This window comes from Rhizomucor pusillus (assembly GCF_041956525.1).
Source record: "Rhizomucor pusillus strain CBS 183.67 unplaced genomic scaffold VTP01scaffold_7, whole genome shotgun sequence".
Taxonomy (NCBI): Eukaryota; Fungi; Mucoromycota; class Mucoromycetes; order Mucorales; family Lichtheimiaceae; genus Rhizomucor; species Rhizomucor pusillus.
In genome coordinates, this window is record NW_027192149.1 from 66,824 (window position 1) to 89,677 (window position 22,854).

A 22,854-nucleotide genomic window follows, 5' to 3' on the forward strand; every position below is an offset into this window, starting at 1 on the left:
GCACATCGAATCGACCAAAATGCATATGCCCTCTTCGTGCGTGTTCAAACAATGCTCACGTCCGGTTTTTTCGTCATATGTGATTTTTGTCCAATAATCGCGAGCGCGGGCTTGCTTAGTAACAATGGACAGATTCCGCAGTGGCGGGCCGGCAGATTAAACTGCCAGCGAGGGACAAGAGGGAGGCGACTTACAAGAACCTTCTTCTTTAGCACATGGCTTCAAGACTAGTACTCTCACGACAGGCAGCAGCCCGCTCGTTTCTGCGTAATTCCAACCTGGTACGTTCTACTTGAAGAAACTTGATAGTCGAGAGAAGGTGGCGACTGATACTGCATTTCGATTTTGCTTGTCAAGCACGGACGATCGCTTGCTACCGCAACCAATCTCCTTCCTACTTTTCGCACCACGATCCTCCCTAATGGCTTCACTGTAGCCACAGAAGAGAACCCTGCTTCTCAAACTGCTACCGTGGGTGTATACATTGACGCTGGCTCTCGCGCCGAAAATGTAAAGAACAATGGATCGGCACATTTTTTGGAACACATGGCATTCAAGGTATCGTGATCGATCGATTGTTTTCTCTTGTTCATTCGTACGCTAGACTGACTTGATACATGGATATAGGGTACTCAGAAGCGTACACAGAGAGACCTTGAGCTGCAGATTGAAAATATGGGCGCCCACTTGAACGCATACACTTCACGCGAACAAACGGTTTACTACGCCAAAGCATTCAAACACGACGTGCCGCAAGCTGTCGAAATTCTTTCCGACATTTTGCAAAACTCACGCCTGGATCCTGGCGCCATCGAGCGTGAGCGAGACGTGATTCTGCGTGAGCAAGAGGAAGTCGAGAAGCAAATGGAAGAAGTTGTGTTCGACCACTTGCATGCGACCGCTTTCCAGAACGAATCACTCGGATTGACTATTCTCGGTCCAAAGGAGAATATTGAAACCCTTACGCGTGACGACCTTTCGGCTTACATCAAGACCAACTACACTGGCGAACGCATGATTCTTGTTGGAGCAGGTAGCGTAGATCACGATGCCCTTGTGCAGCTCGCACAAGACCAATTCGGTGCTCTTCCAACCGTTGCCAGCGTACAAACCAGCAAGAGCGCCATGAAGAAAGCAAAGTTTACCGGTGCCGAGTTCCGCATCCAGAATCAGTCGCCCCAGGCTCACATTGCCGTTGCCGTGGAAGGTGCTAGCTGGACGTCTCCTGATTACTTTTCGCTTTTGGTTTTGCAATCCATTATTGGATCCTGGGATAGATCGCTGGGTGCATTCGGTCACATGGACTCTCGCCTGTCCTCCATTGTCAACAGCCAACAACTCGCCAACTCGTTCATGTCCTTCAACACCTCCTACAAAGATACTGGATTGTGGGGCATCTATCTGGTAACAGAAAATACCGACAGAATTGACGATCTTTTGCGATGCACACGCAACGAGTGGATTCGTTTGGCGACGACCGTAACTGCAGGCGAAGTCGAACGTGCCAAGCAGCAGCTCAAAGCAGGCTTATTGCTCGGCTTGGATGGCAGCACCGCTATTGCTGAAGATATCGGACGGCAGCTCTTGACATCCGGCACTCGCATGTCACCAAAGCAAGTGGAAGAAACTGTCGCCAAGATCACAGTCGAGGATGTGAGACGTGTTGCACGCGAGTATCTTCAGGACCGCGAGGCTGCTGTTGTCGCCATTGGTCCAGTCGAACGCATGACAGAATACAGCAAGCTTTCATAGACACTTTATATCCCACATTGTTTCTCAATCACACACACCTCTCTCTCTCTTGTACATTAACGTCGTAATAAACCCCGTAGAATGATAGCTCTAGAAGACTTTTGGGTTAATGATCCGCTGCAAGCAAGTTATTATTAATCCGCAAGCTCTCTTTCTCGAACCTTGCTTTTTGCAATGTAAATGATAGTTACGATGGACCAATCAGACAAGCCACTAGCAGGGCGACTCCTCACTTCGTCTACCTCCGCAATCGGTGGGTCGTTGGTGGTCAAATTGGGTTTCGCTGCTGCTTTTGCTGTCTGTCGGTTGCAGGCGGATTCTGTATATTGCCGGTTCGACATGGTCAAATTAACCTCTGATCTCATAAACAATTCCGTCTCTCGACTGAACCCGTTAAAAGACCGGGAGCTTGTTCTTCGAGGTTCGTACAGACGCGGTATTGAATAACGATCGACGAAGAACGATGTTGACACTTCCACGTAGACCTCAAAATACCTGCCATCGAGAACCTGGGCGTGACAAAAGTAACCTATAAAGAACGAGCAATTTAGAGAACCATGAGCAGCTAAAAGAAAGAACGTTGTAGGATCTAAATGACACGATCGACTTTACAAATAACGATTTGCGCGTCTTGGGCAACTTCCCGCGCATGATACGACTGCAGCACTTGCTACTCGCAAACAACCGCATCAACAGAATAGAGTCCAACATTCACGAATACGTCCCCAACCTTACTACCCTTATCCTCACCAACAATTCCATCCAAGAGCTTGGCGACCTTGAAGCACTGTCACATTGCAAAAGGCTGACACATCTCAGTCTGATTGATAACCCTGTTGCGAAAAAGAACCACTATCGCCTGTACTTGATTCACAAACTCCCCAAGCTGCGCGTTTTAGACTACGTCAAAGTTCGGCAAAAGGTTTGGTTAACAATGTCCACACCTGTGGTTTGTTCTCTGTTATGCTGATACAGAGCTGTTTAGGAGCGCCAGGCAGCGGCTGAACTGTTCCAAGCCGAGGACGGAAGCGACAACGCCTTGGCCCAATCTCTAAGCGACACAAAGACAAAGACCTTTGAAGTAGGAGAAGGTCTCAATGCTAACCAAAAGGGAGCAGCTGGACGCGGGTTATCGGCAGAAGAGCAAGCGAAGATTAGGGTAACGTGTTCAAACCACAAGAGTATACACGATGTTTATATTAAATACGCGGTTATGCAGGAGGCACTCAAGCAAGCAACATCTCTTGACGAAATCTCACGCTTAGAACGGTTGTTAAAAAGTGGACAGATTCCAAAAGGTCATTGAATCCGTCAATTATAATAATAAAAACGGAGCTAGCAAGGAAACAGAAAGAAATGTGGGATGTATGTATATATTTTCTATGTTCCTAGTCACCTTCTTCTGGTAATGCCTCGAATTCCATTTTAAGTTCCTTGAGCTTCATGCCGACTTTGGCTTGGACTTCGTTTCGCATTTCGTCGGAAGGAAGGTCTTTGAGGAAATTATCGAACGCTTTTAAGCATTCCTTGACAGCGTTCTCTGCTGTCACACGATCTTCGTGGTAGTAAACTGAACCAACTGATTCTTGCGCGTACTCCATCTGGTGAGGAACGTGGAAAAAGTTAGTTTCATTGAGAAATAACGGCGCGTTTATTACTCGGACCTCGTCTTTCGCTGCGCTGAACAGTTCCTCAATATTGTTCATGGCTTCTTCCATGTTCTTTGCCGAGCTGACAGTGCTGTACCGAGGAAGTCCGCGGCAAGCAACAATAACTATTGTGCCAACTTCTAGGTTAACGCTGCAGCGGCGGTAGGAGCAATAGACTAATTTACCTGGTGCCCGACCACCAGTTCTAGCCTTGCTTGCATACGCGCGAATGGCACAGCTGCGAGCCGATCGAAGTTGAACAGTTGTTGCTCGAGCGAATCGCGGCAACAACATTACGTAGTAAGCTAGGAGAAAGAAGGGCAAAACTTGGTTTCGCTGCTTGGCCTGATTTGGTTAGGTCCGAAACCGTGCTTGCCCGAAAAAGCACATCGCCAGGCATCATGCAGCTTCAACATTCATGTAACAACTAGGAGCGCCACACAAAACGGATCAATCTCAATTGCGCAATAGCACAAGGAGGATCGCTGTAAAATATGTCCATTACAGATTGAATGATTAGTTGCCTATATGCTGCTATTGTAGAATACATCCACAAGAACTAGTCTTTTTGGAAGCACGATCTATGGCTTCCAAATCCTCTTGCAATGCGTGAGCAGCAGCAACGCTACGCTGACCAGCTTCTTGCGCTTTGTTTCGTTGTCGAATCTCTCGAACAAGCTGATAGAATATTTCCTCCACGTTAATTCTTTGCTTCGCTGAAGTTTCATAAAAAGGACATCCAAACGATGCGGCCAAATCTGCTCCTTCTACATCACAAAGGCAGTTTTGTCGGTAAAAACTATAGGTGGGTAACTGAGTTCATATGTAAATATACCTTGACTAGATACTTGGCGTTCGAATTCTAAGTCTTTCTTGTTCCCTACGAGGACCATTGGATACGATTGCCGATCTTGGACGCGCAGTATCTGATGATAAAATGGCGTAATTTCCTCAAACGATAGCCGTGATGTGATCGAATATACCAAGAGAAATCCTTCCCCCGATCGCATGTATGCGTCGCGCATAGCACAGTATTCCTCCTGCCCTGCCGTATCCAAGACATCAAGTAATGCCGGTTCGTCATCGATAACACATTGCTTCCGATAAGAGTCTATGCAGATACGTATAAATCAATATTACACGTTATATATGTTTGTTAATCTTCCCGTCAATCTGCACCGGAAGCACCTTCAATGGTAGGATCATATCCATCCACAAATGTTGACTGGGTAAACTGGATAGTCAAGGCAGACTTTCCAACGCCTATTATGTGCTGCCGTTTTCAGTTATTTGTTGTTTCCGCAGCTGCATTTTCATTTATTTTCATTTACCTCCACCGCCGACAAGGACAGTCTTGTACCTAGAATGAGTCAACATTGCTTACTCTGTGCAATGTTCAGCCCTCGCACACTCACTCTCGAATGAATGGTACAAATGTCATGCTAATTCGCCGTCGACAAGTACAAAGAAAGGGGGAAACGAGAAGTAAGAAAGAAAAGGGCAGGCACGCACCTTTTTAAGGGACACGAGAAAGCTCGAAACATTGTATCCTAGTAACCGGTATTGGAAATATCTCTACACGCACGCGTGTAACAGCATCCCTCTCGTTCTATCATAGTAACAGTGAAAACTTTAGAAAACAATCAGATATTTTGCTGAAAGAAGACAGGATCACACGTATTGACGTAGTTATTGGTTCTACATATACAAACAATGGATACAATGTAAACATTTAATAATTTTAGGGCAGAGAATGAGGAAAAGGGAAAAAGATACACACGGCTAAGGAATATCAAATCATTCGTATGGAACTTTCGGGTATTCTTTGAGGAGTTTCGGGGCATCAGGGCCGAGATGGGTATACTATTGCATTCAGGACATATTCTGATACCAGAATTGCTGCATATTAGCAACTGGCATGGATGCTGTAGTGTTTGGTAAGCCGAACATCACGTCGTTGATTATTGGCTGTTGTTGTCCACTGGTAGTATTTGAAAAGATAGGGAAATAGAATGTGAGGAGCTCGTTGCTGTTATCCGTGGAGGTGTATTGTTGCACGTTCGTCGAGTTAACCCCTTGGGGGAAATAACTTGCATTAGTCGCAACAAGTCCACCCTGATTTGCTTGTGCAAACATATCCTGGAACATATTCTGGTTCACCGTCGCTTGCTGATTGTAGGGCTCTGAGAACGCGCTGTTGGCTGCTCCTGCCGTCTCTGTAGGTCCAAAGTAATCTATCGCAGCATTGCTACTGCTGCTATCGCTCGATACCGTCAAATTATCGGAAGCAACGATCTGGAAATGTCCTGCTAGTCCGATGCCGTTACCATTACCATTGTTGTTGTAGTTCTTGCTTGTCGTCTGAGCTGGACTCGCAGATGGAGATTCATTTTGTGGGGCGGCCTGCTGCTGTTGCTGCTGTTGCCGCTGTTGCCGTTGCTGTTGCTGCGGCTTGCGTCTCGGGCCACGTCCATTTTGGCGATGGTTTGACGATTGCCTGGATACTGCAGTACCTGAGGACGGATTGTAGTCAAATTGTATGATTCGTATAGATGCTCCATCGTTATCGTTATTGCTGGTGCTGGCTGCAGTGCTCAGGTTAACGCTGCTGTTGCTGCTGGTGGCAGTCATCGACGAGGGCGACGACGGATCATGCTCTGGAGTGTTCCAGGGACGAGAGGTGGATTCACCGCTGTTTCTGTCTGATATGTTTGAGAAAAGTAAAATTATATGCTCCAAATGAGTCAATGCATAATCCGAAATTATCTTCTTCGATCTCGTATCAAACTGATTTTGAAAAGCATTGATAGTGCGGGCTAGCCACGAATCCGGATGCTCCGCTGAAGGTAGACTACGCAGAATTTTCATGCAGACCAGGAAACTTATTTCTCCAAAGGTGATGGACTCGTGGTCGTGTGGAAACGAGGCATTCATCAAGTGGACTCTTGTAGCCGTTAAAATAGCATGGACTATGTAAGATCGTGTGGCGAGTTCTTGAAGCTCTGATGGCGGCATTTGATACAATAGATGAGTAACGATAACTGCAGAGTAGTTGCAAATGTCAAGTGATGGGCGGAACTCTGGAGACCTTCTGCTGTTGTTGGCGATATCATGGTCAATGTATGGTATATGCAGCAGAATCATCAGAGCATGCCACACTAGAATACGCATCCTATCGAAACGTAGCTGCTGTGGAGAATCGCCTTGGCTGCGGGTTAAAGAGGCTTTAACCAGTGACGAAATCCAAGAATCGAGTGTGGATAGCATGACGCCTTGATGCTAATATGATTTTAAAATTAGTGTAATAAGAATATATAATATTATGCTCATTACTTACCAGTTGATCGCGCATGCGACTGGCATTCGCGGCATAGTTCAACTTGATAATCCTTCCAGCAACCTTGGCTATATCAATCATGCAGTTGAAATATGACATTCGTTGCTCGATATCTACACAGCTACTTCTTTCGGTAGGTGTACAAGTTGGTAGAGATACATGCCTGGCGGGCGATTCTCATCAATAATACTGAATGTCTCGGATTGAGCAGCGTGATCACCTACATGTCTTCTTCGTGAAAGACGAATGGTTTTCCATACACCAAGCTCATGAGCCTGTCGTTTATAAATGCGATCCAGAATGTGCGGATTCCAAAGGCCCTTTCTTCCGGGTCTATGTGACCGCTTCCTTGTCGATGAAGACCCATGTGTTGCGCCATTCGGCTTGCTTCCCCAGCCAGGAGCCACGCATGCGCGGCATTGCGTTGTTGCTTTGTACCTTCCAGGTAGTTGGCCATTAGAATCAATGCGAGGACAGAGCTTGGGCTGCTGTAGCCTGCAAACGTTTCACGGAATGCCAATGCTTGGTGGAAGAAGTATTCGGCGATAGTTGAGGGCTCACCCGAACAGAGAGCGGCTGATGCAAACAACGCATAAAAGAAGAAAGGCGAGAGATGAGTCGTTGGCATATTAAGGCGGCACTGCTGCAATTGGTACTTCATATCTTGTTTCCTCATAATGGGTAGATAATGGAACATCTCGTAATGGATATCAATGAGTCTATCCTGCAGGTGCTCGGATACCGGTGGAGGCCATGTGATGGACGCTCGTGCATTTATTTCCAAATCCAGATATGGTAGATGGTTGACTCCACATTCAGGGTCGCGTACGATTTGACCACAAGCATCGAGGCCGGGTACGTTCCAGTACTGTAAACGACCCCCGTTGTTTCCTTGCGGTACGTGGACTGCATCGCAGCTGTTACTGTTGCTACCGGTGGCGCTGTTATTGCTTCCCTAATTGTTGCCCCGTATCAGTTTAAAAATTGCCGTTCCCCACTCTGAGGCTGCTTGTTGTTCTGTATGCTCACTCGCTGTCTCCTTCCGGATTTTTGAGTGGCTTCCCAAGGATGCAAGTCCAACCCAAAACCGGTTTCCTTCCTCAGAGTTTGTCGTATCTCTGAAAGCACTTCCCGAATTCTCTTGGACCTCGCGCACACAAAATCGTGGCACGGGAAGCCCAATGACTTCATTGGGGCAAATTCAGTCTGCATGGGATCTCCAAGGACTAGTTGGTATAATGGCGATGCTTCTTTTGGTGCTTATGTGAGAGAGGAAAAGAGAGTGAACGAAAAAAGTGTTGCGTGTTTGATCATGACTTTTTCAGGGTGTACCGAGTGTCGCACAAAAAGCTTGTTCCCATCACATTGCAATACTTTGCTATATGCTGAGGTTTCCAATCTGTATTCTTTTGCATTGTATATCCGCGCTGTTGTACGCAAAAGGGTGCTTCTTTGGCTTTGTGCACTGTTGCAATGGTCCAGATAATGGGTATTTCCTTGCCTGATAAAGAAGTTGCAATGGGCGGACCTTACGCGTATTCCGGATTTAGGCGGTTAAGTTTTCCTTCTGATCTACGAACAGCGATGGTAAAGGACGAATATGTAGTCCGCGTACGTTCCTTGCACGACGTAACTTCGTCATATATCTAGTACAATTGCGAATGGTCCTATCATGAGCAGTTTGAACGGGCACCTACGTAGCATCGACTTGTTTAAAGAGGCTTGAGCTGGAATGCTTAGTTATTTAATTAAGATATCAGAACTCGGCCACAGCAAGCTTTGTCGATGCAAGTCGTATGACGAGTGACATTGAACGGCCAAGGACGTAGAGTAGATTCAACCAATAGTGTGACATCTTGAGCTCCGCTTCCTTCCTACACTGCACTGTCGATGCGGTCAAAGGGCCAGAATTCATGAGATGGTCATGTAAGCTTATGAGAGCATAATACAATGTATTGGAAAGCAAGATGCTATAGATCTTGATAAAAGAAAAAGAAAAACAAGATATGTTCGATATCTATATGAAACACTCTACGTGTTTTGTACGTTAGAAGCAAAGGACAGCCGAGAGCGTTTACAGCAAGATAAGCTGAAAATGGTGGCATTGCTCTGGATACATAAGAAGCTTGCAAGACCAGAAATTAGGAAGAGAACAGGATACCAAATTGACGGTCCTATTCATCAGTTAATAGAAAAACAAGCAGACACATCGTCGTTCATACAAAAGCAAAATTGCTCGCACTTTTTAATGGATCTTCAGGAAATGCAACGTCGGTACGCTCGCAACTGGGGTGAGAATGATCCCTAAGAAAGAGCATTCCCATCCCGCCTGCTCCACACAAACTCTATAAACTAGCTATGCAGGAGCTTAACAAACAAAGGGGACGATTGGCAAGGCAAGCTCGCTCCTTCATGAGAAGGGACTGCTTAGAGTGTAACTGTGCAACATTGTAACATGCTTTATCATCATGTAATCTTGTTTCACGACTCTCTGTTAACAGCTGCCATCGATTTCTGCAAATAGCAGCTTCCTCGCTCACTTTTTCATGTGTAACTGCATGGTCAGCTGTACATACATTCTCACACTGACTTTGCTGGCGTTTCAGAACCTCCCTCTGGAGGAGGGGTGTTATCGCAGATCTGTCTCCTTATTTAAGGAGAGTCTATTCTGTAAGCTAATTATTGCAGCCAGGTGGTAGTGAAAAAGGACAGAAACTTTGTCGGCTGATTCTGTAAATCTGGATCTTCGTAAGCTTGCATTAGTAGACTTTTTGTGACATTTCGGGCTTGTCATCATTTTTGCTGTCCCGGTTTTGGAAATTCCATGCATTACATCCCCGTTGCTCCGCTGAGCAGGTTATTACTGCTTTTTTTCTCTTACTCTTTGGAACTGCCATGGCAGATCGCGAGACCGTCAAGAAGGTTGCAATCATTGGATCTGGGTTGGCTGGACTGACGGCATCGTATTTGCTTGCTCATGCCTCGGATTGCGATGGCAACGAGGTGAAGCTGGAACCTCATTTATTTGAAAAGAGCCACACACTCGGGATGGATTCTGCGTCTATATCCGTAGGCAAAAAGAACGAGTTCCGCATCGATGTAAGGTTGCAATATACAGCTCAATCCCCTGGTTTTTGTAACTAACAATTGCTGTGGAAGGTGCCTATGAGATCATTTATGTCAGGTACAGACGGCTACTAAGACAGAAGCACACAGGCACGGATCTGACCATATTGGAAAAAAAAAATCCAGGATACTACTGTCGGCTCGAACGTCTGTACAAGTATCTGGAGATCCGTGTAAAACCGGCAAAGTTTAGCTTTGGCTGGTACAGAATCCAGTCTAGCAACAACAGTCAAGACGGAAATTGCAGCGATCAATACCAGCAATCAGGCGATAAGCAGCAACTATCCGTCATGAATCGCTCTCATTTGACATACACTGGATCACGAACGGTCGGTATGCTGGAAACCCCGACAGGCGGTTTTTCAGACAACTTTATCGATTACTTAAGCGATCTGTGGCTCTATTATTGGAGAGCATGCATCGTTGCATTCTCGTACTTTTGGCTCATGTTGCTGTCGCTGTGGCTGCATCGATCCGGCCGTTTACGCGATCCACACCATCCAGTTTCGAAAATGACGCTCCGTGAATGGTTCCAGTATCACAATTTCCATCCGTACTTTGTGCACGACATATTTGTGCCGTTGTTCGCAGCTGTCTGCACGAATAGTTGGGAAGCCATGCTTGATTATCCAGCCGTCGATGTCTTGCAATACATGGCTGTCGGATTAGGCCAAGAATCATTTGTTGTCAGCGAAGGCGTGCAAAAAGTCGTCGAGAAACTATCATCGCCCGTAAAGAACATCCATCTCGATACACAAATTCAGTCAATCCGACTGAGCAAGTCTCCTGAATACAACATGGAGCTCGTGGATGTCAACGGAAACGTCTACGGTTTCCATCATGTGATATTTGCTACGCAAGGCAATCAAGCTATGCGCTTGCTGCAAAGCTTCTTGGCAGAGCTGACAAATGCAGAACAGCAGACTCCTCAGCAGCGACGGCTTATTCAGGATATCTCGCAGGCAATTGCCATGCTTCAAGTGTTCAAGTACGAAAAATCGCTCGTGATCAACCACACCGACGAGAAACTCTTACCAGATGATCGGCGAAACTGGAGAGCACTTAACCTTGCAAGCGTCGACGAAAGTTTAAAGCCTGGCACTGATACCGCCAGCTTGAGAATGCCCAATCCTCACAACACTACCATGGCAACACATATCTTGAACTTCACCCACAGCGCCGCTGCGACGGTGGATGACGACAATACCTTGTACCTTCAAACGACCAATCCTTGCATACCGCCCGATGCGTCTCGAGTCATATCTGTGTCCTGGTTTGAAAGAGCAACTGTGACCCTTGCTTCCAGGAAGGCAATTCAGGAGAATCTGTTTATTCCTGTTGTTGGACAGCAACGAGGTGACAGTGATGACAAAGAAAACCGAGACGCTGTTGAGCTCGGACGTTGTCAGGGCAAAAGTAACATTTGGTTTATCGGCTCGTACTCTTGGCCTGGTATCCCTTTGTTGGAAGGATGTGTCGCGAGTGCCGAGAAAGTTGTGGTAGATGGTATAGCACGGTCAGAGGGCGTCGAGATCAAGATACCATGGGATTCTTGCTAGAGACAATTTTCCGTTATACTAGCATATCTTTTCATCAATTCGTATTTATCTAGTCATGCATACTTTTCCTCCTCCATTCTCTTCGCTTTTTCCAGCTTATCTTCTTTGCATTTTCATTGATTAATTTATTCTGTGTTCTTTACTCTTTATACATTTTCAAGATTATCTCTATAAACCTTGGAGTCTTTTAGCAAAATTTAATAATGTTTGTATCATAATATATCGATAGCGTATTTGCACTTTCATTGGTTCTATTTTCAAAAGGGTATCATCAACAAGGATTAATTCACAGGCGTGTCCGCAAAGAGGTCGGGCGTCGCGATAAAGCATTGGCATGAGCAGTTGCTGACAGGACAGGTTGTATGCTTTTGGAACCAGTCAAACATGTGCATAGCGTGCCCTCCATGCCTGCAAGTTTGACACCAGGTAAACCACAGATCGAAACCTGAAGGATCGGCTGCAGTGCGCGAATGACTCAGCTAGAATCTTTCTTTCTTCTTCTGGACAACTTACCAGTTTGCTGATCTGAAGCTACTATGGCCTTCCGCAAAGGGTCGATAGGAGTGCCAAGATGTAACAGACACAGTGCGCAGCGAGGTAATGGTTTCCTACAACTAGGACAGACGGTCGGCTTTAAAAAAGTTTGTTAGGATTGGGAAGAAAAAGACGTTGAAATAAAGATAATAACCTTTTGTCTGCCAAATGTGCGACCACCACCGGATGATACTGGTGATACATTTGCTTGCAAATTGACCCGTTTTCCCTCTCGATTGCGTATATTTTGAATGAGCAGACTGTGGCCCAGTGACTGGGAACAGAACGTGCATCGTACATAAACCTGTGGAGGTACAATCTCGTTCGAGTTGCTCATACGTTGTCCTCTTTCGATATCGAAATTTGCTCGTGCATGCCATAACTGCCATCGATCAAGAAGGTTACGATAGCTAGATGATTCGAATAACCACAAGAATGTATCAGTTATCATTTTGCTCAAGAGCCTCGTACACCTCTACCTTTCAATCCATTCTTCAACCCGCCTGTCTTTGAAACGGCGCGGGACCACAAAGCTCATAACCAACGATGCAGTTTGAATATCCCCGTAGCGATCTACCATGCGCTCCAATAGGTCGACACCGCGGCTTGTGAGACCTGTAACAAAGAGACATTCCACGTCGCCTTCTTCTACTGCTCTGCTAACGATATCCTCCAAAAAGTTGGTCATCTGCACGAATGAAAATTATGAGCGGAGAAGTATTCAATATCAATGACCCCTCCACTTTTCATAATTACCTGCTCATCACTCAACACTCTCAAAGCTACTGCCACGCGTTCTCGCAGCGGAAGAAACTCTTCATCGAGAACTTTGCGCCAGTCTCTCGAAGCAATATATGCAAATATTGCTTTCAGGTAAGGTCTGTCATCCATATCGTTGCTAAGGGATTCACAAAGTTGTCGCCAGGTGGGATTTACTACTTGTGCCTCTGGCTGGAATCCAGCCAACACGCCAGAGAGTAATTTCCGCTGTTGCTCTACCATTCAATCAATCCATATGCATATCGCCAATCTTTTGAATCTGTTCCTTTACCATCTTTTCCACTGCCTCGTGTGCTTCCCAGTGCCTCAATTGCACGTTCTCGGAGACCGCTGAAAAGTGCCAAAGCGGCAGCTTTGTCATATTGATCCATTGTTTCGAGCCTAGTAACGCGTTTTGGATTTAGTGTCACGAAAATCGTGCATAAACAACTTTATACCTTCTCAGCTCCCGCTCAAGATCTTTCCTGCTGAAATTCTGCCCACAAACTTCCAATGCAAGGAGTCTTTGGGGCCGCTTTGAAGTTTCGACCATAGCGAGTGTCTGTTCCTCAATCTCAACTTTTGCTCCTCTAGCGTTTGTATCTCGGCTGCGGTTCGGATCAGGTGATGCTTCAGAGACGGCTTTTGATATCTTTCGGCCTTGCATTTCTACGTCTATCGTGTCAGATACCGAGCTTTGTGAGGTAGTATATTATTCCCAGCTTACCATTCACTGACCATAGTCCGTATACTCCTTGAAAACCGATATCAGCCTTTGCAAGCTGTCCATTGGATTCTACCCTTTTGCAAATTTCTATTGCGAGTATTGTCAATGGGATTTCGTATTATGTATCTATATAGTCAGACTTACTATCCATCCAAGACCACAGTTCTCGCAATCTGTAATCATTGCCAACCTTGGCAATGTTTTCACCGCACTACATTTGGTTTCAAGCGAAAGAATAAGTTACACGACGCAGTTGTGGGAATACACCTGCCAAGTCTTCACCTTCATCGAGTAGCCATTCTCGGCTCTTTTCCGCATTACAACAGAGATATCATTTGCCAGTTCAGAGATTGATCCATCAATATCCATGCTAGTAAGAGATGCTGCCAACAGCTTATCTTCTGCCGGTAAAGTAGGTACCCTATTTTGAATAGGGTTAGAAACTGCCATGTAGAGGTTGGTATTTTGATTACATACATGGCCCCGTCTATCCGCAACCCTTGGAGCTTCGTTTCCATGCTTATTCGATGTTCTGGATGTTTCTCTACCCCGCATGAAATTAAGTCTTCTCCATTCGTTAAAAGTATATCGCCAGACGAATTCCATGACACGGAACATGGCTCAGCCAACTCGGCAGAAACAAACTGTCCATCCTTTTGGAGAAGCACAACTTGTTGATTTTGGGTTTTGGATGGATCTCGGAATTCAAAGCTCTTTTGCAACGTTGGAACGAAGGAAAATGCCGCAAATGATTTTTCAGCAGCATGCACTGTTAGATGAGTTAGCTCGATTGCATGTTGAATACAAGAATGTAAAAAGTTTACCTTTACGACTTTTCCACAATACAAGTGTTTTCAGATTCTCTCGCTTAGTGTCCATCACTGTCGGGACGTCCTCAAAGGGCAATGCGTCCGAGACATAGGGCTGTTCTCCAGCGGTCGACGCAACGTAGAGCTGTCCGCTTTCCTGTATATTCCAAAACATGACATCTGTGGAATCTTTCGCCAGCGTTGCAAGTAATCCTTCTTTGGAAGGTGAAAATGATATACCAGAGAGACCTTGCTTTGCACCACTTTCAGAATTTAGCGTCAGTACGTGCAGTTGCGAGTTAAGGATTGAAAATAAAGTATAAATCTAAGATTGGTACAATTATAAAAATGCAAAGGAAAAAAAAAGGATATTGAGTCATTCGGGTTTCGCAGATCCCACAGTTTCACAACGCCTTCTTCGGTGTAAGACGCCACGCGGTAGGGATTGAATGGATCAACGGATACACCATAGACTGCTTTTGTCATGAATTGCAATGGGTTCACCGCAGAGTTCTCTGTTCACACAACAGGTGATAATTCAATATGACAGGATGCTGTCACCTGCATGTGTCAATATTTACCTCGTATGTCGTACACTCTTAAATATTTGTATGCCATCCCAGCAATAAGCAGCGGTGACCCTGCATGTGTTGACCAAGCACAAGATGATGTTCCTTCAGAAGAGCCATATTGTTGAATAGGTTTCTGGTCAAAGTTTCCGCTATTTGATATACGGTAAGCCGCTGTCGATGTAGTCTTCTTTTTCAGTATCGAGATCTGTACCTGGCTGCGCTGCTAGAGGGAATAAACTGATCCGGATTACTTATTCCAACGTTGTATCTTGATCTATCTGTGTTGCATATGTAATCAATGTCTACTATTCCTCGATGCGCCGATACGTCAGATATTTTACCAGAGAAAACGATGTCGCTGGAGATCTTACTGAAATCATTGTTATCTGCTCTCGGAAATTGGTATGAACTCGAGTGTGGGGTCACGGACGCTGCTGTCGGTGTTTGTGAACCACTAGCCGGTGTGCTGCAGTAACTGTCGATCGATTGCGATATATCCCAGATCAACAGACAAGGATCGTTTCGTACCTTGTCGAGACCAGCAGCTAACAGTTGAGGTTGTTGCTTGCAAAACGAAACAACGTTGCATGATCGAGACATTTTGACGTTTAGCGTAGAATACTGTGGTTTGCTACCGCCCTTTGTGTTAAATCCCATCTGAGTTCTCATGGGTGAAGATATCAATCCGTCGTCGTGATAACCGTCAACGTCCGTCAGTCCATAATCCTGAAGCCGTAAAAGCAGTGTCTTTCCGGTCGCGAGTCCTGCAGCGACGAGATCCGGTCGACTCGGATCAGATGACCAGTCTGCACACTACGTGCATACATATAATTCCATTAATTATCACTTATGCTTCCAGGTGTGCCGCGATTCACACAGGCAGTTAGCACGGCTTGGGCATTACCATTACAAGCGTAACATTAGGAATATTGGAAACAAGTTGTGCTTTGGCGGCCAAATCTCGGGTCTAGAAGAAACAGTTTTGCACGCGTCAAGCATACTTGTGCTGCTTTGACAAGGTTCAAAAGGCTCTACTCACTGCGGGTATCCAGTCGTAGAGTTTGAGGTCTGAACCACTGACAAGGAATCGATTTGATCCCGATCGAGGCGACCACACTATTGCTTTGCTGGCTGCCATATCGATAGCGACGGAAATGCAAAAGCAACAGGAATCTCTGTCTCTCTCTCTCTCTCAGCACAGATAACTTTTGCTCCGCACAACCGTCCGTGGAGATCAAAGCGGGCTCGCCTGCGCACAGGCTTTTTGTCAGGCCTGCCTGCCTGCCAGTCCGCGGTTTCCACGATACACATCTCTTAATGGCAACCTCCTCAGAGCTTCTCATTGCCAGCTTGCTGAATCCAGATCACCATCCTAACGACGCCTCACTGACAAACGACGATGGCGACATTCCCGTGGATACACTAACCTCCACACTGCAGAAACTGCAACGTAGGAAAGGCACGCGACAGCAACAGCTCCAAGATCTTGTAAAATCGCAGCTCGATGCCTTTCTGGCAATATACAAGCATGCAAAAGATATTCAGGAGGTTCTTTCTGCGACGTCTGTAGACTGCATCGAAGCGACGGCTTTGGCGCTGGACCCTGAAAAGAGCGTATTGACGTTGACGAAAAACGCGATTTCTCAGTACCAGGGTCTATGCAGCAAAAAGGAAGCGAACGAAGAAACATTGAAAGCGCTGCAGGAACTTTTGAAAATGATCGAGAATATGGATCACGCTCAAGATGTCGCTAAGAGCGGTCGCATATTAGATGCGACGCATATTTACAAAGATATTGATCAGCAGCTCACAACAGCAACTTTGCCTTGGTGTTCGGAATCTATTCGAAGCATCTTGCAACAGAGACTCTCGCTATCTAGGGATACGCTCATAGAGATTGGTCAAGAGCTCTTTTGGACTGCTGTGCAATTTGACGAGAATAACGGGATCATGACGGTACAACAGCGAGTGGCAACAGCCTCAACATCTGGAAACACAGTTAGTATCAAGGATATACTTGAAAGTTGGATACTTTTGGAAGCTCTTCCTGCGCAAGTTTCAAGTATCAAAAAGTCTATATTTCGTCACATCATCACTCCTTTTTTCAGCCAGTGCCACCAATGTCACGTTAACATTGAGAACGACAGCAATGACAGAAATAAGGCTATTCTGCGTTTGCTGTATCAGCAACAGTTACAAGGAAAAGAAGAAAGAGTAGAAAAGATTGCAACCGCGGATGGCGTCGAGCTGATTGAAAACGTATCAAAAATTCTTCAGTTCATTTCCAGGCAACTACTTGATGGATACGACACAACTTCCCGTGTAGTCCAAGTATTCGGCAACATGTTTCTTGCAGATATATTAAACATGCTTATCGAGAAGGGATTAATACCGCTCGTTCCAGCATCCTACGAGGAACTTTACAAATTTGAACGCATCAACGAAGCAGCAAAGACATTTGAACAGCAATGTCGGGATTTGTATGGCTCTACGTTTGATGGTGGCGAGAACCATGATGGAATAGACCGACGATCACTGTCTGCTTTCGTTGCTGGCATCGATAGCTACTTTGCAGACAAACGGACGGCGAAAATAATGTTGGACGGTCGCCAGATTATGATGCGCAGGCTTTACGACACGGAGGAAACGAATGAGCCTGGAGGAAACGGCGTTGGCACCAGGAAAATTACACAAACTCCTAAGCTCTTGTTTATTCTTCTTTCAGATACTCTCGCTGAAGCTGGCAAATTGGACGAGACACACCCAGTTTCCGCCCAAAAGTTACGCGACGCTGTCCCGGACCTCATCGATCTGTATCGTGCCATTATGCCATCCTATCACCGATCATTCCTTACAGCTAGTCCTGCAAATATCCTCATCTTTGAAAATGATTGCCGCTGGCTGGCCAAATCGATTGCAACGCTGCCTGACAAGAAGGCTTCGACGACAACTCAAATCGCTCAAAAATTGCAGTCCTCTGCAGATAAAGTACAATCCTTGGCCGAACTGTGGCGGCAAGTTGCTGTGAAGAAATGCGTCAAGCAGCTGAATGCTATCCTAAACGATACGCATGGATTCATGTCAATCGCCGAAAACCGACAAATACAAGAGCAGTGCGAACGTGCAATCACCAGAGTCATACAAACAATCCATTTGTATGCCAACGAATGCAGGCCGGTCGTTGACGACGACGCGTACACTGAAATCGTGGCGAGTGTGATTGACAGTGTGCTGACACGTATTATCAAAGATGTTGAGAGCCTGAGCGATATCGGTGCAGAAGATTCACACTACATTGCACGGTCACTCAACAGTCTTTTGCAATTAATTCAGGTATTTGACCTGCCAGGACGGGATGCCACCGAGACGATTGTTGTCCAATTGGTGCCCAACTGGAGCAAATTCTGGCAACTCAACCGTATCCTCGAAATGAATCTGCGCGATATCATGGAGGCATACAGATCAGGCGAGCTGCTTGCATTTACAAAATCTGAACTTACCAACCTGATATGTGCTTTATTTGCCGACACTGAAATACGAGAACGCAGTATCCTCGATATTAAAACCACTGAACCCCAGCAGCGACAATCTCAGCAACGAGACATGTCTCCTTCTGCACCTGCACATACTTTGTCACCAGTTACACCAACGCTATCGCATACTTCCTCGCCGCAAAAGACATCGAACCCTATACCCACCTCCAACTCTGCTTCTTCGCCCGCTCCGGAACACGAGCCAAAGAAGGCACGGCTTGCTTACTCAATGGAACCGCAAGATATGGATGAAGGCGCATGGGGCTGGGACGAGGCAGATGAAGAGATCTCAGGATGGGATGACCAACCAATAGACGCAGGAGAACAAGAACACCAAGAAGAAGTAGAAGCAAACAACGGATGGGGGGATCTGGATGAAAAGCTTGATCTGTAAAAAAGCTAATAAATAAAACAATTTGCAGGGAAATGGATGCTTTGTTATATTATTTGTAGAATTCAAAGTTTGTATCTTCCTTCTTAACATTGGCCTTGTAACCCTTCTCCAGATCCTTGCTGAGAATGACATAACGGTTTTTGCGCACTGCATGCATACCAGCCTCCTGACAGATGGCTGCAATCTCTGCACCGGAAAGCTTGTCTGGCCGAGATACAAAATCTTCCAAATCCACTTCTTCTGAAAGGTTCATCTTGGAGGTGATGGTAGAGAAAATCAATCGTTTCTGACGACGATCAGGTGTGGGGAACTCAATTTTACGATCCAAACGGCCAGGCCGCAGCAACGCGGGATCCAAAGTATCTGCACGGTTGGTGGCCATGATGACCTTTTTTGTAAAAGCAAAAGATGGTTAGATTTCGTGTGCGTTATCAATAAATTCAACTTTATCATACCTTGACGTTTGACGTCTGATCAAAACCGTCCATCTGGTTGAGCAATTCTAGCAAGATACGCTGAACTTCTCGATCCGCGCCCGTCTGCGCATCAAATCGCTTTGTTGCAATTGCATCAATTTCGTCGATGAAGATGATTGCCGGCGAGTTCTCTCGTGCCAGTCTAAAGACGTCGCGGACCATTCTTGGACCTTCACCCAGATATTTCTGTACAAACTCGGAGCCAACTACTCGAATGACGTTTGCGGTTGTGTGATGCGCTACTGCTTTTACAAGCATAGTTTTGCCGGTACCAGGAGGGCCATACAAGAGCACACCGCGCGGAGGATCGATACCAATTTGTCTGTACAAGTCAAAGTGTGTCAATGGCAACTCTACAGCTTCGCGGATTTCTTGCTTTTGGATATCAAGGCCACCAACGTCTTGGTATGTCACGTCCGGTCGTTCGTCTGCACCCAACATTGCAATGCTGCTATCGGCTTCTGGCGGAAGAACGTCGACGAGTGCATTTGAGTGTCTGTGTAATGCGACCGAGGAGCTTGGCTTCAGCAGTTCGCGATCGATCGTGCTTAATATGCGTACAACGTAGTTGGAGCCGGTTGTAGATCCCACAATACCCGTGTGCTGATCGAGAGGTTCCAAGAATTGACCAATGACTAGAGGTACTGACTTGATCCGCTTTACTTCCTCTTGCGCTCGCAAAAGCTCACGCTTCAGATTCTTTTGCTCATCTTTAATATACTCCTCTTGCAATGCCAAAAACTCGAGGTTGCGCTGAAGTTTCTTTAGCTTGACGTACAAGTCCTTCTCCGTCGCCTCCTCTAGTATGCTCTGTTTCGCGGACGCAATGACAGGGTCCTTGGTCTAATACGCAATTTATGAGTAGCGAGCTAAGAGAAACCTGATCTTGCGTGTACATACAAATGACTTTACTTGAATACCGATTTCTTCCATGGAGTGAGATTGGTGTGGAGCTGAGAAGAGGACACGCGTCCCTCGTCCTGCCATTATGATTTTCCACTTGGGTCAGCCTTTGAACTCAGATTATCCAGCAGCTATCAGCACTGTCGACACGGTGTACGTCTATGCAATGAACTATTACTTCTAAAGTATAGAATCAAGGTATCTATATGCATGCTATTCAAAAAATCGAAAAAGGTACGTTCAACAATCCCATTGGTCTGATCGTATCCTTGCCGTGCAGCCAATTCGTACAAATATTGTGCTTTTTTCTTATCTTTTTGTACGCCTAGTCCATCATCTTAAATGTAGGCGGATTCGAGTTGTGCTTCCCGATTGCCATTCTTTTCAGCTGTTTGAGAGAAGCGTATGCAAGTTGGTACCAGGAATGAAGACTAGAACGCGGACCAAACCGGTGCTAGCGCCACTTGAGCCGGCTTGTATCCCTTTTCTGCTGCGAATTTGTAGTTTACATAAGCTTGCACAACAGCAAAAGGCTCGTTTTCATCCCAGCAAGCCATCTCATAATATGCAATTGAGTCATCATGCTGTGCTATTTTTTTGCAGCCATTCTCTCGCCTTTGTAAAATCTTTCGACAACCCTTGCCGCTCGATAGTATCCCAAGATGTATTCTGCTTCTCCTGACTTTCCAAACAGCCGCCACCCGCGAGCAACGTCCTTGTTGGTAAGGTCTCCGTTTTCGTAAAGATCGCCCAGCTCAAATAATCCAATAGGCTCGCCGCGATTTGCAGCGAATGTAAGCTATTCCAAGACTCTGTAGCCTTCTTGAAGAACTCCCGGTCCAAAGCTGTACTTGCCACCAAGATAGGCCAGTGATTGTATCGTTTGGATGCTTCGTACCACTTGACTGCATTTTATAGTTCTTATTAACCGCTAAACCAGTGTGGTACAATCGACCCAGCGATTCCTGCGCCTGAGCATCGTCCAGGTTTGCTTGTTCAGTAAGCGTAGGCAAAGCATTGCTTGCAAATTCAATGGAAAGCTTTTCGTCTAGGGAGACGGCATCCATCCATCCAAATGCGACAATGCTGGTGTTACCCATGTTATAGAACATTCCATCTGCGTTGATTCCTGGAACAAAGCTAACCCTTTCTCTTGATCTGGTGAGATAGAGATTCCGTGTAAATCCATTTTACCCAAGTAAGCCATGCTTTCTGGATTTTTGCTCGGCTGATTTCTGATACCACTCGGGAGCCTCGAGATTGTCCTTGGAGACGTATCTCCTTCGTAATACATGATGCCCAATTTTGCTTGCCTCCTGCGTGACCTTGCTCGGCACAGCTTTGGAGTATGTTGAATGCCTCTTCAAATCTTCTTTCTCTGCGATGTATGATTCTTCTTCGTATCTTTTTTCGAGATCTTGGATGCTCCTTGAAAGATAGCTGGAATTGTCGTCACGCCCCGGGTGAGCTGCACAAATGTCCAATTTTGAGTCATTTGTACTATATGAGGACGCTCCTTGGCTCGTTGGAGGTGGCTCGTTACTGAAGAATGCTGTATTTTCTACACTGTCCATTGAGTTATCCGTGGTATGGTTCGACGAAGAATTGCATGGAAAATGCTCTGATCCAAATATCAATTTTCCGAGTTGCTCGGCCGATGAATATTCAGATGGGTCCATGTGCTAGCAAGATCGTACAGCTTCGGCGTACATTTGAGGCGCATTTTCTGGTATTTTTTTTCCTACTCTCCACGTCGAACATCTCTGACGCGAGTGTATTGTCTGCAATATCATAGTAGGGTATCTATTCGCTTGTTATCTCGCAGAAACCATCCCAAGTGCATAGATATCTGAAGCTGTCGAGTATTTTACTGGTTGCTTAGTTATTTCCGGTGCCATCCATAGTAAAGCGCCGATCTGAGATAAAGTCTTGGACTTTGAAGCCGAAGCGGTCTTGAGTGTTGCTGGTCCAAAATCACATATCTTGGCTTCGTATGGTTTCGTGATCAAAATATTGGGAGACTTCAAGTCGCGGTGAATAATGCTGTTAAAGTGAAGATATACCATTCCGGATATGATGTCTTCAGCAAAATCCATTTGTCGCTCCCCACTCAACTTTTCAATATCCAGAACGTCGCGCAACGAACCGCGTTCTGCATAATCAGTAATCAGGCACCAAATTCCCCTTGTATCTGTGCTCGACATAGTACTGGAAAATGTTTCGGTGCCTGAGCTCTCCAATAAGGTTAATCTCCTTTTGAATCTCGAGGCTGGCTCGGGCGAGAGGGAGGATTTGACGGCAGCGCTGTGTCCGCACCATCAGCATAGATACACTTGACCGCACGAACCTTCACCTATCCGCCGATCTTCGAAGAGTTGGAATTTGGACATGGCGTGAGTAGTTTAGGCTTTTTTGAAACAGTGCGTAGCGTGGCAACCTGTGTCTTTGTGTGGTGCATTATAGTTGGACAAAGGAGATTGTTAAGAAACTTGTAATTCGAATATCTCCATTGAGTAAGTTACGTTGTTAAGGAGGATGATGACTGGTCTGCCGAATAATGGGTGGGACACAGAGGCATAGAATGGACGTAACCGTCTTAGCGGATTCCATCAAAGAGACAAGAAGCATATCCTTGAAGTGCAAGGCAAGCCAAATAAACAGAGCCGCTAGCTTTCACTGCGACATGATATACTACATCTTATTGACTATCAACTCTCCTTATCA

General features: G+C 45.8%; 10 protein-coding genes across 10 annotated transcripts; 4 read left to right on the top strand and 6 right to left on the bottom strand.

Annotated features, from left to right (window-relative positions):
• Positions 1-215: 215 nt before the first annotated feature.
• VTP01DRAFT_9502 (uncharacterized protein) lies at positions 216-1,752 on the top strand (the record flags this gene model as incomplete). The annotated part of the gene is made up of 3 exons (XM_069388736.1): positions 216-281; positions 358-558; positions 628-1,752. 3 exons carry the CDS (start codon positions 216-218, stop codon positions 1,750-1,752), a joined length of 1,392 nt encoding a protein of 463 aa, XP_069239922.1.
• A 339-nt stretch (positions 1,753-2,091) lies between these two features.
• VTP01DRAFT_9503 (uncharacterized protein) lies at positions 2,092-3,058 on the top strand (the record flags this gene model as incomplete). The annotated part of the gene is made up of 5 exons (XM_069388737.1): positions 2,092-2,173; positions 2,236-2,276; positions 2,339-2,674; positions 2,738-2,911; positions 2,972-3,058. The coding sequence occupies 5 exons, from the start codon at positions 2,092-2,094 to the stop codon at positions 3,056-3,058; spliced, it is 720 nt and encodes a 239-aa protein (XP_069239923.1).
• Positions 3,059-3,140: 82 nt separating this feature from the next.
• VTP01DRAFT_9504 (uncharacterized protein) lies at positions 3,141-3,695 on the bottom strand (the record flags this gene model as incomplete). The annotated part of the gene is made up of 2 exons (XM_069388738.1): positions 3,141-3,526; positions 3,587-3,695. 2 exons carry the CDS (start codon positions 3,693-3,695, stop codon positions 3,141-3,143), a joined length of 495 nt encoding a protein of 164 aa, XP_069239924.1.
• A 240-nt stretch (positions 3,696-3,935) lies between these two features.
• VTP01DRAFT_9505 (uncharacterized protein) lies at positions 3,936-4,842 on the bottom strand (the record flags this gene model as incomplete). Its single annotated transcript, XM_069388739.1, has 5 exons — positions 3,936-4,168; positions 4,237-4,512; positions 4,590-4,664; positions 4,733-4,761; positions 4,817-4,842. The coding sequence occupies 5 exons, from the start codon at positions 4,840-4,842 to the stop codon at positions 3,936-3,938; spliced, it is 639 nt and encodes a 212-aa protein (XP_069239925.1).
• Positions 4,843-5,273: 431 nt separating this feature from the next.
• Positions 5,274-7,950, bottom strand: VTP01DRAFT_9506 (uncharacterized protein; the record flags this gene model as incomplete). Its single annotated transcript, XM_069388740.1, has 4 exons — positions 5,274-6,680; positions 6,739-6,901; positions 6,963-7,693; positions 7,768-7,950. The coding sequence occupies 4 exons, from the start codon at positions 7,948-7,950 to the stop codon at positions 5,274-5,276; spliced, it is 2,484 nt and encodes an 827-aa protein (XP_069239926.1).
• Positions 7,951-9,633: 1,683 nt separating this feature from the next.
• On the top strand, positions 9,634-11,423 carry VTP01DRAFT_9507 (uncharacterized protein; the record flags this gene model as incomplete). The annotated part of the gene is made up of 3 exons (XM_069388741.1): positions 9,634-9,837; positions 9,898-9,922; positions 9,991-11,423. The coding sequence occupies 3 exons, from the start codon at positions 9,634-9,636 to the stop codon at positions 11,421-11,423; spliced, it is 1,662 nt and encodes a 553-aa protein (XP_069239927.1).
• Positions 11,424-11,704: 281 nt separating this feature from the next.
• On the bottom strand, positions 11,705-15,962 carry VTP01DRAFT_9508 (uncharacterized protein; the record flags this gene model as incomplete). Its single annotated transcript, XM_069388742.1, has 18 exons — positions 11,705-11,880; positions 11,937-12,054; positions 12,112-12,367; positions 12,437-12,645; positions 12,714-12,952; positions 13,009-13,118; positions 13,175-13,385; positions 13,444-13,530; positions 13,588-13,654; positions 13,726-13,864; positions 13,921-14,212; positions 14,268-14,538; positions 14,625-14,767; positions 14,834-14,973; positions 15,036-15,102; positions 15,166-15,637; positions 15,729-15,791; positions 15,864-15,962. 18 exons carry the CDS (start codon positions 15,960-15,962, stop codon positions 11,705-11,707), a joined length of 3,159 nt encoding a protein of 1,052 aa, XP_069239928.1.
• Positions 15,963-16,141: 179 nt separating this feature from the next.
• On the top strand, positions 16,142-18,751 carry VTP01DRAFT_9509 (uncharacterized protein; the record flags this gene model as incomplete). Its single annotated transcript, XM_069388743.1, has 1 exon — positions 16,142-18,751. One exon carries the CDS (start codon positions 16,142-16,144, stop codon positions 18,749-18,751), a length of 2,610 nt encoding a protein of 869 aa, XP_069239929.1.
• Positions 18,752-18,800: 49 nt separating this feature from the next.
• Positions 18,801-20,214, bottom strand: VTP01DRAFT_9510 (uncharacterized protein; the record flags this gene model as incomplete). Its single annotated transcript, XM_069388745.1, has 3 exons — positions 18,801-19,139; positions 19,207-20,070; positions 20,128-20,214. The coding sequence occupies 3 exons, from the start codon at positions 20,212-20,214 to the stop codon at positions 18,801-18,803; spliced, it is 1,290 nt and encodes a 429-aa protein (XP_069239930.1).
• Positions 20,215-20,719: 505 nt separating this feature from the next.
• Positions 20,720-22,520, bottom strand: VTP01DRAFT_9511 (uncharacterized protein; the record flags this gene model as incomplete). Its single annotated transcript, XM_069388746.1, has 6 exons — positions 20,720-20,929; positions 20,982-21,276; positions 21,325-21,812; positions 21,883-21,933; positions 22,002-22,282; positions 22,478-22,520. 6 exons carry the CDS (start codon positions 22,518-22,520, stop codon positions 20,720-20,722), a joined length of 1,368 nt encoding a protein of 455 aa, XP_069239931.1.
• Positions 22,521-22,854: the final 334 nt, after the last annotated feature.